Source organism: Folsomia candida, unplaced genomic scaffold (genome assembly GCF_002217175.1).
Source record: "Folsomia candida strain VU population unplaced genomic scaffold, ASM221717v1 Fcan01_Sc020, whole genome shotgun sequence".
NCBI lineage: Eukaryota > Metazoa > Arthropoda > Collembola > Entomobryomorpha > Isotomidae > Folsomia > Folsomia candida.
Window position 1 is genome coordinate 1,256,255 of NW_019091212.1, and position 13,551 is coordinate 1,269,805.

At 37.8% G+C, this 13,551-nt stretch overlaps 3 protein-coding genes and 2 long non-coding RNA genes across 8 annotated transcripts in view; 3 read left to right on the forward strand and 2 right to left on the reverse strand.

The window, feature by feature from the left end:
• The first annotated feature begins 543 nt into the window (after positions 1-543).
• LOC110857988 (carbonic anhydrase 1) lies at positions 544-2,963 on the forward strand. The gene is made up of 7 exons (XM_022106606.2): positions 544-1,264; positions 1,344-1,379; positions 1,449-1,613; positions 1,720-1,873; positions 1,935-2,052; positions 2,169-2,399; positions 2,459-2,963. Exons 1-7 carry the CDS (start codon positions 1,171-1,173, stop codon positions 2,870-2,872), a joined length of 1,212 nt encoding a protein of 403 aa, XP_021962298.1. The 5' UTR covers positions 544-1,170; the 3' UTR covers positions 2,873-2,963.
• LOC118438384 lies at positions 1,534-2,106 on the reverse strand. Its single transcript, XR_004836743.1, has 3 exons — positions 1,966-2,106; positions 1,718-1,877; positions 1,534-1,650 (listed from the first exon to the last, which is right to left on the reverse strand). It is a non-coding gene; the product is annotated as an uncharacterized LOC118438384 (long non-coding RNA).
• Positions 2,964-2,968: 5 nt separating the features above from the next.
• LOC110857989 (mitochondrial inner membrane protease subunit 1) lies at positions 2,969-4,932 on the reverse strand. Of its 2 annotated transcripts, XM_035858532.1 has the most exons (6): positions 4,402-4,932; positions 4,155-4,278; positions 3,841-4,053; positions 3,657-3,755; positions 3,290-3,391; positions 2,969-3,220 (listed from the first exon to the last, which is right to left on the reverse strand). In XM_035858532.1, the coding sequence occupies exons 2-6, from the start codon at positions 4,158-4,160 to the stop codon at positions 3,059-3,061; spliced, it is 582 nt and encodes a 193-aa protein (XP_035714425.1). In that variant the 5' UTR covers positions 4,161-4,278; positions 4,402-4,932; the 3' UTR covers positions 2,969-3,058. The 2 variants fall into 2 exon arrangements, with proteins under 2 accessions (XP_035714425.1, XP_035714424.1); XM_035858531.1 differs by having other exon boundaries at positions 4,155-4,932.
• A 222-nt stretch (positions 4,933-5,154) lies between these two features.
• LOC110858276 (serine-rich adhesin for platelets) overlaps positions 5,155-13,551 on the forward strand; it is a 34,197-nt gene continuing 25,800 nt past the window's right edge. For 2 of the 3 annotated variants that reach the window (XM_022106978.2, XM_022106979.2), the window contains exon 1: positions 5,157-6,397. In XM_022106978.2, the coding sequence (XP_021962670.1) occupies positions 6,230-6,397 (168 nt within the window). In that variant the 5' untranslated portion in view covers positions 5,157-6,229. Of the gene's footprint in view, positions 6,398-13,551 lie in introns of all 3 variants that reach the window. The other variant, XM_022106980.2, reaches the window with a different exon arrangement.
• LOC118438385 lies at positions 10,790-11,696 on the forward strand. Its single transcript, XR_004836744.1, has 2 exons — positions 10,790-11,286; positions 11,370-11,696. It is a non-coding gene; the product is annotated as an uncharacterized LOC118438385 (long non-coding RNA).

Genomic DNA, 13,551 nt, shown 5'->3' on the forward strand with positions numbered 1-13,551 from the left:
ACTCACAAGTTGAGCTCATTGTCAGATAGATATTAATAATCATCATTATCGAATCGTTACCTTACCTTACCTCCATTTGCATTTCGCTATATTGGGACCAAGACCAAGGGAGCACATATCACAGCAAAAAAGAAGCAATTTTTGGCTCACATGATTTTACGATATTATTGGATATGCGAAAAGGAAACGTTTATGAATGTATTTACGAATATTACGAATCGAACTTGATAGAAAAAAGCGTTCCTCACTTACAATGCATGCAAGATGCTAACAATGCATGCACGATAAGATTGCACGTTGACTCGGTAAAAATATATACGTGTGCAATGATACACTTCACTTGACGCATACATTTTTCTGCCTTTGCTACTTAATAAAAGTGCAATAATAAGGGGAATGCTTAGATGAATTATGTTGGATTTTTTTGTGACGCAATCAAGGTGTAAAAAACAGTCGAAATTATGCATTATCTCTCAAAAAAGGACAAGTCAAGCATAAACGGACAGGGAGAAAAAGAAGTGAAATTCATTGTTATCGTCATTCATCATTCAGAATGTGTGGGTTCGCATTGTCAGAACTCAGACTTATCAATCATTGTTGTGTTATTGTATAATCGTAGAAATAACATTTTTAGACATTTTTCTATTTTTGTAAAGTTATTTTTGGACATTTTAATCGTTCGAAGGGATTACTTGTTGCTAATTGTGGTCTGGGTAAATCCCGAGTGTATTTTTTGGACTTTTTGTGCAACTACTAAATGTATGCAGCAGATTCAACTCGTCGTCTCTCAGACTCGAGCAATTCAAGGGAACGATACGATTAAAGATTCATTTACCCATGTGCAACCAGATTCACCTTTACCTTGCCAGCGAAACAATGACGAAGAATCAAGTGACACTTTTTTCCGTGGTGTATGTATGAGTAAGGTTTTTTGTGATATATGTTATGGTGTGCAGTAATCAATCATGCCATTTAAATCGACAAGATGATGATGGGATAGAACTGGAACTGATGAGCAGATAAATATCAGTCGTGATCCGGATGGATTTCGTCTCAGTTTTGGAGACGATTTACACCTGGAATTATCCGGTGGTGGAAAACGTTATTACTTTAAAAGACGTTTTTCAACGTAAAAAATAAAAGAAGTCGTAGTGCGTCAGTGCTGACAGGATGGTCGTATCGGTCGTTCTTGTTGTGTCCTTGGTGGCGTTTCTTTTCACAAATAAAGGAGAGGGGGCACATCATCCGCATAAAAATTTTGGGGGTAAGGAGGAGGTGTTATGTACAGCTTTTTTGAAATTTCAGGCTAGTTATTAACCGAATTTTTTTCATATTTTATGTAGACGAGTATACGTACGATGTAAAGGACATGGAACGAGGTATGGGAGCAATTGAAATTTTGTAAAATTATTACTTATTTTGAATGAATTTATTAACTTCAACTATAGGGCCCCTTGCTTGGGGTGGAGAATGCACCAGTGGCTTGCATCAATCTCCGATCGACATCCGGTACAAGGATCACGGTGTTAGCTGGGGGTACACAAAGGTTTGGTTCAGCTCGCAGTACCAACAGAGTCAGAAGGGATTCTTCTTTACGAATCGGGGTCACACTTGTAAACACCTCAACTTAACAGTTTACTACTTTATTCTCTAAAATAATTAGAAGAAATCATGTTGAAGTTAATGGGGCAAAAAAGTGAAGCATTTGCATACTTACAGTTCAAGTCCAACTGAATGGAAACATCAGAGAGCCCACTTCTTCCTTAGGCTTATCAGGGGCTGGACTTCATCATCGCTACACATTTTCTCAGATGCACTTCCACTGGGGAGATAGGGACGAGGTTGGGTCGGAGCATACCTTGCAGGGTCAAAGGTGACTATATTGTAATATTTTAAGAAATAATAATGACCAATGTGTTCCCTTTTGATAACAGATATCCAATGGAAATCCATTTAGTTCATTACAAAACAAAATATTCCAACTTGAGTCACGCCCTCCAAGAGAATTCTGAGGATCACGATGCCGTGTTGGTTTTAGGTATTTTGTGTGAGGTACTTGAATACGTGCTTGGCCTAAATTGCTGGGATTTTCTTGCAACTAATTTGCCTCGTGTTTTTACTAATTTGCAATGGTGCCGACTGATTTTGTCCTACTTATGTATATTCAGTTGGGGTTGGAAAACCCATCCCTGCATCCCATCGTGGACGCTGCGAGGCTGAAAGTGGTTCAGAATCCAGGAAATAAATTAATGTTCAGCTACCAATCGTTAAATTTACATAAATTATTTCCCAAACATTTGGATTTTGTGCGATATATGGGATCCTTGACGACGCCGCCGTGCACGGAGAAGGTCGCATGGACCGTGTTCCTATGTCCCATTTCGATATCGAGTGAACAGGTTCGTTTAACGATCATGGCGATGTGGACCATGTGGTAAAACTGGTAATATTCTTGCAGTTGGAAGTATTTCGCCGCCTGCACGACGCGGATGAAGAGGAATATTATAACTACAGACCTCTCCAAAAACGGAATGGGAGGACATTAAAGTACTTCAAAGTTCCCGACTCTTCAGAAACCGATGGATCAGAGACAGGAAGTAGTCCTGGCGCTGGTGGTAATGGGGGAGGAACGCAAGCCATCTCACTAATTAAGACAACTATTACGAACACGTTGCAAGAAGTCAATTCCTTATTTTCCAATATAATCAACGTTCTATCAGACGCCCAACTGTGTGAACCTGAAGAACAATACATGTTAGAATTATTGAGGAGCAAAAATATTACAAAGTTGAGTCAACTACAAGAATTTAAAAAGATTGGGGAAGGAATAACCAAAGTTAAGGAAGCTAAAAAGACGAAACCCATAAAATAAAATGAACTAAATGTGTAAAAACCTAGCCAATTAACTTTCCATCGAGAACTGATCTCCCAATAAAAAATAAAACCCACAACTAAATTACATATCAAATCATCTATTATGATTGCCTTTTTTGCCTTTATTATTATTAATATCACTTCCTTTTTTAAAATTTCAACATTGTATTGTAAACTTTATAGACTACATTCGGTTAGGTGTTAAGAGAAATTTGGCATCTAGCAAGGGCCATAGCCTCAGAATGGCTCGTCCCCTCACGAGTCCGATCGGGATGGGGCCGTACATCCGAGAGTCGGTTGAATTTGGTGAGTTATCTCCCTCGATCCAAATGTGACCTTTGGGTATCTGCAATGGAATTATAGCAATATTTATTTGTTGTGTCACCGAATGCAACGTATTCGTGTGTGTACATACATGTTTAAGATTTCCATCAGTCTGAAGTAAATGGTCCCCTGGTAAGGCTACCACCCGTTTGCAAACGAATTGACAAGGATTTGATGGTGATCTTGCAATTATCTGTAATAATTATAATTGTTATTGTAATCATCTGTGTTATTATATAATTGACGATGAGAGAAAAATTAAGTTACATGTGGTGGCTTTGCATGTATATTTGTATGTATACTGTTTGCGTTATTTTAACAAATACCTAAATTTTAATTTACCACTTCACCCATTTACTAAGATGCTTATATAATCAGCAATGAAAGTTTGTACTCAAAACCGACCCTTACTTAATCATTTTACATTCAAATATATATTCGGAATTGATTCAACTTACAATGTCACCTCGGTTTAAAGTCCCCATTTTTGGGGATATGTGCTCCGTGAAGAGGATGTCGTGGTTTCGAATGTTGGGCTCCATACTTGGCCCGGAACACTTCAGAACAAAACAATGTAATTAATTAATTAACTACCACTTTCTTTCACTCATTCTGGGTAGAATTAATCATCAGACAACTTACAATGACAAAATCCCCCACATATTCGAACGTGCAATGCAGAATGATCCCCCATTTTGCACAAATTCCTCCAAATTTAAGGGCAGAAGAACCCAATTTTTGAAAATTTGTCCACATTTTTAATGAACATGTCAAAACGGACGGTAGTGGAACATTTGGTTGAAATCTACCACAAAATAAATACCAAGGACGCAGAGGGGAAACTTTTTTTCTTAACTAATCAAGATAACAATTAAATTTACCAGAAATAGAATTAATATAATACGTTTCAAAATTATAAACTTAAAAGCCAGTGATGAACCAATATATCAACTAACTTGCATCTGAGTGATTGTGGTTTTTTTCCTTTCAATTCCCACGTTTTGTGTATTTCAATGTCTCGTCTCAACGGGTTGGGGACCGATTGAGAACTTGGAGACAAGTTGCGACGGTTTTTTGAAACTTTGTGTATGGAAATTAAAACAAAATTTGGGTCATGTTTTTTAGTTTAATTTTAAAGTTGCATATGGTTATGATTAAATTAAATTTAAATGATCAGTAGTAAAAAATGATGTAAAGTTTTACGTTGGTTTTTTGTGTCCGTACAGCAAAATATTAAATGGAGCTGGAGTTTAAAAAAGTTTCTATATGCATGGAAATTTTGAAAATGTACAGCAGTAATGTTTAATTATTTGTAAATATAAAGTATTGTATTGACAAATGTTTCCAAAATTGTTTCCCAGTAGAAACAACTAAATTATGTGTATTTTTCTTTTGAAAAGGTTTAAATAGTAAATTCCTTAAATTGAGACTATAAATCTGAACAAACCTACTTAGCAATGAACCCTTCTAGATATGCAATGCATACATAAGTACATAAAATATTTCAATAGCACTTGACAGTCCCAATATCTAAATCAATAGTAATTATGATATATCGTTCTGGTAATTGTGTCTGATTTCATAATTCTGCCCCTGCCATCCATCCCCCAACTGACGACCAAGTGCACATAACTACACATACGTTATACAACTCTTAATAACATAATAACAAATGGTAATAAACACGAAATAAAATAAGTAATGCTGTAAAACGATACAAAATCCAAACCAATCTCACTCACCCACTAAATATAAATAAATGCTCACTTCATGCCACGTACCTACATAGTTAGCCAGTTAGCAGTGATTGTTATGTTATTATGCTATTTGCTATGCAGCAGCAGGTGAGTGAGATGCGATTCATGCAAGATTCATGAACTGAAAGTCCATGCAGTCAGTCAGTCCATCGTCAGTCAGTCTCTGATCGTGGTGTCTCTACAGTTTTTTGTTCCTTCTGCTAAACAATTTTCATATTCATGCAGCTTCATTTAACCAAATTCAGAAGACCACCTCCATAAAAATGGAGCAATATCGTCGTAGCACTAATATAATATTGAAGCGGAGGCAGGTAGAAATACCACTCGCGTAACAATACTGGATTTAGTGTGGACTGACTACCAGAACAGAGAGCTTATCATCATCATCATCATACCGTAATATTTGACCATTTCATTATCCTGGAATTGAGCTTCTTGTTCCAGTGCCCACCAGTGCAGTGTATCTAGTGGACTCGTTTCCTTATCTAGACTTTAGCCCAGAATTCTTCGATAATGCCAATAATATTCTCTCGATAATAAGCATATTTTGGGAATCCATACATTAGTCGCCTGCCGCTGTGCCTGGAGAAGAACGGATCATAAAAGTGCTTCTGGAACAGTGTGGATTAGCCGGTGTGCAATTGGACTGTGTCGGTCAAGCCTGGTGCCGATATTTGTATTAAATTGGTGTAAATATTGTAAAATCTTCTAAAAACCGGTGATTTTGCGTAATTTCGATCCTTAACGAGACTCTTTTGTGTGTCCACGTTAATAATTGAAGACTTGATCTATTTACTTGGACGGGTTGGTGGTTTGGTGCTAAAGGATTTATGAACGTGGAGAAATTTATGAATTGAGCAGTGTTGGGAAAAGAAAAGCCGAAACTCGGGTTCCAGTTTTTGATTGTTTGACGCAGGGTCTGAACTAATGGATCGATAAAATCTCCCGGATTCCATTCGGTCCATCCATGCAGAATTTCGCTCCCAGTCTTATTATCGTCGCCCTCTTCCTTGTATTCTAGCTGCCCGAGTGTTCGATTGCATAGGTTCCTGCTGGCTGTCAGATATATCAAGACATACGTTTGCTCTCTCCGCTCCTGGAATTTTCTCAAATTCGGGCGAAAATGAAAGACACACAAATTAGTGGTTCATCAAAATGTGGTAACAATAGTGAAAAACTTATTCAATTTTTGCTGCCTTTTTTGTGAAACTATTGTGTTCCAAGTGGAAGCCTTTCTTAAACTATTAAATCAGTGCAAAACTCAAGGTGAAATCATGGCGGAGGGAAGTTTGGCGAAAAAGAGTCACATCCTCAAAGGCCCCTCGCTCCTGGGAAGGCGCACATCCTCCGGTCCAGTGAGGTCAAACCCACTCGCCTTGCGGACCTGCGGCAGCGTGGGGAGTCTCAACGTGTTTGAGAGAAGCCAAAGTGGAACTATTAAGGTGCGTCGGATTCATTATTTTATTCTCTATTTTTACTTTGTCATCACCAGGTGAGTGAGATCCTGAAGGCGACGTTGAGACCGATAATAGAAATTGGTTCGTGTGAGTTGAACATATTTATTGTTTGCATTGGATTGGATTCAGCTCGGATTTCGTGATTAGTAATTTAATCGACCCGACCCACCAAACTTCAGATTTAATGAATGATACTGAGCAGTACAGGGATGAGACACGCCTCCCTTAATTATCTTCCCAGATGCAAAGGCAACCAACAAAAGTGTGTATGGGATTTCGACAATAGTTCAATGCAGTGGCAAAAAACATGACGAGTAAAGGGCTCGCAGCTACATTTTAGTTATGACATGAGGGTGACACACAACTGTCACAATGTTAGCTTGTTGGTTGGTTAGAAGAGTCAGTAAATCACGACGATGAGAATGAGTGTAATTGCGCCTGCATTATTGCTATTACATTTTTAGGACATTGTTGTACGACTATGTACGTATGTACCTTTTTGCTAGTTTGCTGTATTACGGTACGGGTTGTGGTGGAGGAAAATCATTACGGACCATTTATTTCGTACAAATAATAGTGACTGAATAGTACATTCTGAGGAAGTTATAGTTGGTCCTTGCAGTGGGACTAATACACGAGACTGTTATTTTTATTATTGGGTCTACAAGTCAGTTAGTTAGTACTTGGTCTACTCCATTATGCCTTTTACTTCTTAATAATAATGTGCATGAAGCGCATACAATACACAAGTTGAAAAGTTTGCATCCAAGTGTTTGCTGCACAAACAGCCATTCTTTGCAATTTCTTGTGTCTATACAGTTGGCTTGTCTGTGTGGCATTGGATTTTGGCATGGTGCAATGATTTGGGCAAATTACGAGGAAAAATTCGTGAAAACGTGACCATGTTTGTTCATTCATTTCCTTTAATGAGAAGGAACTTAACGTAATTTGGGGGGAGACGGCATTTTTGACACATTTCTATTTTATATACATACACCTCTCTTTTTTCCATTATTCGCACCTGTTTTCGCCAATTTGTTGGAATTTCAGGTGGTTTGCACAAAGTGAGAGAGAGAAAATTTTGTAAGATTTTAACCCATCGTCATTGCTAATGAGACTGAATAAGATAACGTGTTATCAGTGCTTATCGCGACCACATACATACACAAATTCCACTTGTGTACATAGTCATGTGTGCTGACACGGCCTGGCATTGAATATGTAAGTGACTGGAAATATTGGATATCAGGGAATCGAACTGAATCATTGTACCCACTTCACTCGCATCATGATTTTTATCTCACCTCATTCTCGACAGATTAGAAAGATGAATGCAAAGAGTTGCGTACGTATTGTGAAGCATGAAAATATTGATTGACTTGCTGATTGATTGATTGATTTGGAGAAGAATTTTCGGAATGTGGCCGTATTAAAGGGATGGATCCATTATATACGCATTTAACGATGATGATTTCTCACATTATTTTTTAAACAAGGCTACACGCTCACTACGAGAATTAATGGTGTAAATAAATGCGAGGTACACAAAGTGTAATGATAATATTACCGAGTAGTGTTTGATATTTGCTTAAATATTATTGTTTAATGACTGACTTTGTTTTGCGGAGTGAAGGTCTTTTCCAGCCGTAATTATTCAACGTGAAAAAATAACAAGAATTGTATACAGGGCAGAAAATATGCATGTACAGCCAGCCAGACGATTAGACAGCACCCATGGATGGAAATGGGTTGGGCGATGCGATGCGATTGTATAATATTTGCAAACATACTTATTAAATTTGGAGAAGTAGAGATAAGAGGAAACTTAATGTTGCAGGGTTGGTTACTGAATTTGCATAATTCTCATCATTGATTCGCAAATGTGAAATAATTTGCTCATTCATGAATCTACATATAATTGTTACGTCACAGAGATGGATTCTTGTTTTTCTGGGAACTTTGGGAAAATTTCTTGAAAGCAGAGAACACTTTTTAATAAGTAATTAGACTATTATTCATGACATGCATACTGTTTTGAGATCCACGCTGTATCCACGTGCATTCTAGAAGAACTGCAGCAGCAGCAGATTTACGACGACTCTGTGTACCTATTGCAAGTACGTGTTACAAGTTCAGTTCACCTGGTTCACCTTCTCTGCTAATTAATTTATTAGCAAGATTATTAAGCCGCAGCTGCACAGGAGCAAGACAAGCAATCATCGATTCGTATCCTGTAAGTTTAAAAGTTGTTTTGCATTTCAGTTTCAGTCCACTTTTTCATTTAAAATTATTCCCTTTATATGAATGAGATTCGACGTTATGAAAATAAATTGCTAAATTGTAGACGTCTGTGTACCGTAGGGAATAAATAAATTTATGAACAGATTGGAAATGGATTTGTTAATTTTTTCTTTTTACCTGTAGCAATAAATGTGAACAGCCTTTTCTTTCTTCTTTTCACAGCAATTACATAAATCCACAGATTGACACAGGCCTGCTGGGCGCAGGTGGCTGGGTAAACTATGGGCACAGATTTTTAATCGAAACAATATCAATAATGTGGGTAAAATATGAGAAATCGATAAATTATGGGGCTTTAATATGGCAAATGTATGCGGAATTCGTAGTAAAAAAATAATATTAAATCGCACCACGCTATTTACAAACTCGATTTATTATACAGACAGCTTCTATAAATTGCATAGTATTTAGACACAAATATTACATCATTAAACCCACCAATTGCATCACCATTATGATGGGATGAGTATTTAAAATACGTTTTTTTATCTCAAATCTTACACCATCATGTCATGGCTGATTTGTCCTCGACGACCAACCAAGCAACAATGCACGGCAAAGTAATTCCTCGTCTCTCTTCCACTTGAAAAAAAATTAATGTTACACAAGAATGACATGGAAGTAAGTAAAGTAAAGATTTGCACATGAAATAAAATGGCATCCCAATCCATCCACAAAGTAAGTCCTTCTTTTTCTTCTTCTTTCTCAAACAAAACCACAAACCATAAAATTTTACGTGTACAAAGAAGAAGGAAAGAATGCCGAATTTCGTATTGCGGTTTTATCTCATCTTCTCCACTTTTTCTGGGAGGCTGTTACTTTTCGAACATTGGTGGTGATGATGAACGTGGAGGAATTCTTGTCCGCCTCGGAATTGCAATTCGATATTATCATTTTATTTTGTGTCATGGATGGACCCAGCAGAATGATGATTCCTGATTTATTGGGTTTCATTTACTCACTCAATTCTCAAGATATTGAGATCGAAACAAAAATGTCACTATTTTGTTACGTATTGTGTCGATGTCGTCAATTCAATGTCATCGCGAATGAACAGAAGTCACTTGACAACTTTCAGCTCCTGTCGACGTACATCGTAGTCTTGTTTGTTTGTTGGAAGGAGTCAAATTTATAAAATCATGCTCTTCATCCAACTCTGTGTGCGTGTAGAATTTCGTCTTCTCCTCATTATGATTTGAACTGCTTGTACGGCTTCATATTGTTAATTAAGCAATTGATCAATTCAAGATTAAACGTGGGATTTTATCAGCAAATTCATCATGCTAGTTGATTTTGTTTATGCCAACAAAACTAAACCGCATTCATTCCAATTCCTTTTTCTTTCCCTCTGTAAATTATTATTTCCTCCATTAATTTCGGGGAATTTTACGATTCACAAAAACATTCCGAAGTTAACTAACTGTAAACTGCTTAGTGGTGGTAAATATTAAACAATTTGGCAATTGTTTTGTGAACATCTACATATACCACACACCGAGTCGCCGCACTACATATTCGCAAATTGGTTGATGATGATGATGGTTTTGATTAAGCCATAAATTTTCGTGAAAAAAAATCCAACCGTAATATGTTCCTGCATGCATGCATGGATGCAGTTTATTAATTTGGTTGAAATCCTGTCAGAGGTAATAAGTGTTTGCCACAAGAAGAAATAATGTCCATATTTCTAAAGGATATGTGTCAAGTTTTTTTATATAGATGCGCAGCCCTGGTGTGCATGTGGTCTGGCTTGACTGTCATTGTGTGATATTAAAAAGTTTGAAGAAATGCAAGGCTTGTTTTATGGCGTCGGCCGTCCTCTGTGTGGTGTGACACTTGCTTGTCCAACTTCATTAATAAGTAGGAACGATGAAGAAGAAGAGAAAAAGGAGAGATGATTAATTACGAAAGCAATAATGCAGTGCAGTGGCCGCGGAGGAAGGGTGGGGACAGTCCCCACGGTTTTTTGATGTCCCCAGCATCTCCCCATGTTATACAAACCCCTACCTCCTATGGAAATGTCCCCACATGTCCACACAGCTTCCGCGGCCCCTGCATTGCAGTGGACGAGTAGTGGCACATTTGGACTGAAAGGTGCCACACCATTCTTATCAGAGAGAGATTCGATACATGTTTAAAACTATGACAGAAGTTGGTCACCGGTACGCGATGAGTGAAATGAAATTTTTATTACGGGTAGTTTGTCCCCTTGATGAAAAAGGGTGGTAATAAGCAAATCATTATATTTTTTTAATGGAGGTATAAAAAATGTGCAAGTTGAAGAATTGAAAATGCATGTGTGTACCTAGCCGGTTGTTTAATTTTGAATGGAATTGCAGATGTACATATATTTTTTAATGCAGATTTTGGCTAGTAGACTTAAAAATCACTGCCGTAATTCTCATCATCTCGTCAGCCTTTGTACTTGGATAATAAAGGTCAAAGAACGAAATTGGAAGAGTAGCGATGGAGGAACGAAGTTTGGCAGAAATTGTAGCAAATTGCCCATTTATTATTGGTGTCATTACTTGCACGCGATTCCTTCGTCTCGTCGACATGTTTCCTCGCCTTTTGTGAGTTCAATAAGTCATTGTTCTTTCATTCATGGCATTCTATCGAGTACACAAGATGAATGTTCTTCCCCTTCTTCTTCCAGTGTGTGTGATGTGAATGCATGTGAATGCATCCCCGACGTTGGAAATCAATCTGAACTATATTTCTCCCAGAATGGAATTTACAAGTCATACAATCAATATTTGTTCATCCACTCGACACTCTCTCTCCCACAACTTTTTGGCATGAACACCACCTTAATTTCCAACAAAAATCTATCCAATATCAAAAGCACTACATACGTGACGAGGAGTCCAAATTTCTGAATCTTTTCACTCACTGCGTGTCTAATGCAGTGGACGACCGTCATGTTCTACACTTGACTGGATGAAGAAACGTGCCTTTAATAAAGTCGGGATTAGAATATTTACACTGACTGGAGAGAGGAAAAACCATTTTTTCCCCACTAGAATTGAATTTTTTTCTCTGTTATGCAGAGTGAATGCGATTGAAGAGTAATTGATTATTCATCAATCGAATTCGGAGGCATGCATACAGCAATATTTACTCACTCACTCATACACAGTGCGCATTAATTTATTTACGGCGGACGGCACTTAGTTTACATGACCATAAATAAATCATGGCAGTCATTACATTACAGGACTCTGATTCCATTTTAGAATGCAGGGAAGAACGCTGCACTGCCTAAATAAACTAAAAAATAGCTAATATGCATACGTATGCAGTATGTGTGCATTACTCGGGATTATTTATTATTATGAATGCATCCCCCGTCTCGTGATGAGCATGTTGAAACAAATGGGGACGTATTCCCGGTAGAGATTCCGAATTAAATAATATCTGATCAAGATGGTCACCCGATAGTGCGCATTCTATAATCCGTCAGGTTTTATTCCTTTGTCCGTCAGGTTGACTTAAACTTGACAACAACATTACGTACGTATGAATGACAAGGAGAGAGAAGAAGATGCTAAAAATTCCGTGGTCGATAACTGACCTTGAGCCTGGATTGGATGGGTTCTTTTTAATAATAATTATTATGTCGTGCCAGACTCGTTCTTCTCGTGGGTCGGGTAATAAAAGTAGGCTGATGGTGAAAGAGTGAAAAAATTTGTGCATGCGAACATTACATCATGCCAGGATTTTCATGGTGGTTTTGAACTTGATAGGAATAAGACTCTCTTGACAAGATAGATGTTAGGGTTTTCCTCTCGTGTGGAGTTTAGTTTTCAATTTGAGGATTTGGGAGGATGGTAGACTAGTTTGAAATTAGAATAACAATTATTTATTGAGCAACTTGGGTGGGGGAGGGGACAGGGTGTGTCGGAACGGATAGGACATATATATGGAGCAGTTAATGTGCGGATGACATCATGTCGTGTCTCATGTATTTATATGCATCCCCTCGTCCTGATGGCACTACAGACTTCTTATGTAAAGCCTCAAGAGAAGAACAAGTTGTTAAAAGAGTTCTTTCTATCTTCTTTCTTGTTGTTTGTTCGGAGTATCAACAACAAAAACGAATCGGTAAAGTTCATGGTCAATTTTTTCTACTTTTTTGCTCGAGAACGCCACTGCACTACACTAGCTGCAGCAGAGTTAATGGCGTAATAATAGCGAGATGATAGGAGTAGCAGCAGCAGGTTGTACGACGTGCTAGAACTTCGCTTGTCGGGTACTCTGCCATATTTATTTCAGATTTAATAATAATCTTCCTTGCAGCATATCGTACGAGAGAGACAGAAGCAGAACTAAAGTTGGAACGGATACGATAATTGTTCCATTATTTTAATGCTTGTGCAAAATGATTTGCAAAAAATTCCGCAGAAAGCCAAGGAAGGAATCGGGTTGACGTTGACGAGGAGGTGAATCACACCGCAGAGAGAACTACTTACTTATGTATGTAGAGTTGCTAAATAACGAGAAATAATTTGGGCAAGAATCCCGTAAACTGGGCAATTAAGCAGGTAAAGATAAGAAGGTTTGTGCATCTCCGCTGTGCGGTGGCTGTACTATTAAAGAATCGTATATGCGAGAATGTACATGTATTTATTACGCCACTAACTCGGCATTTCTAGCTCTCTCTCTCTCGCACACATTAAGACAGCTTATCTTTTTTAGATGAAACGATGATGAAAGAAATAAGATGATAAGATGACTGCCATATACGAACTTTGGCAACAACTTTGATTTGTTTTTCCGAAAAACACTTGTTTGTCCCGGTTCAGCTCACCAGCTAATTTCTTCCTCAAACAGCAGAA

Bases quoted from the DNA above. Each gene is read 5' to 3' on its own strand.
- LOC110857988 (XM_022106606.2), top strand. From the start codon at position 1,171: ATGGTCGTATCGGTCGTTCTTGTTGTGTCCTTGGTGGCGTTTCTTTTC. The intron at 1,380-1,448 runs GTATGGGAGCAA...CTTCAACTATAG, and splicing joins TGTAAAGGACATGGAACGAG to GGCCCCTTGCTTGGGGTGGA. The intron at 1,614-1,719 runs GTAAACACCTCA...GCATACTTACAG, and splicing joins TACGAATCGGGGTCACACTT to TTCAAGTCCAACTGAATGGA.
- LOC110857989 (XM_035858532.1), bottom strand. The intron at 3,392-3,656 runs GTAAGTTGAATC...TAATTATTACAG, and splicing joins CTTTAAACCGAGGTGACATT to ATAATTGCAAGATCACCATC. The intron at 3,221-3,289 runs GTATGTACACAC...ATTCCATTGCAG, and splicing joins CTGATGGAAATCTTAAACAT to ATACCCAAAGGTCACATTTG.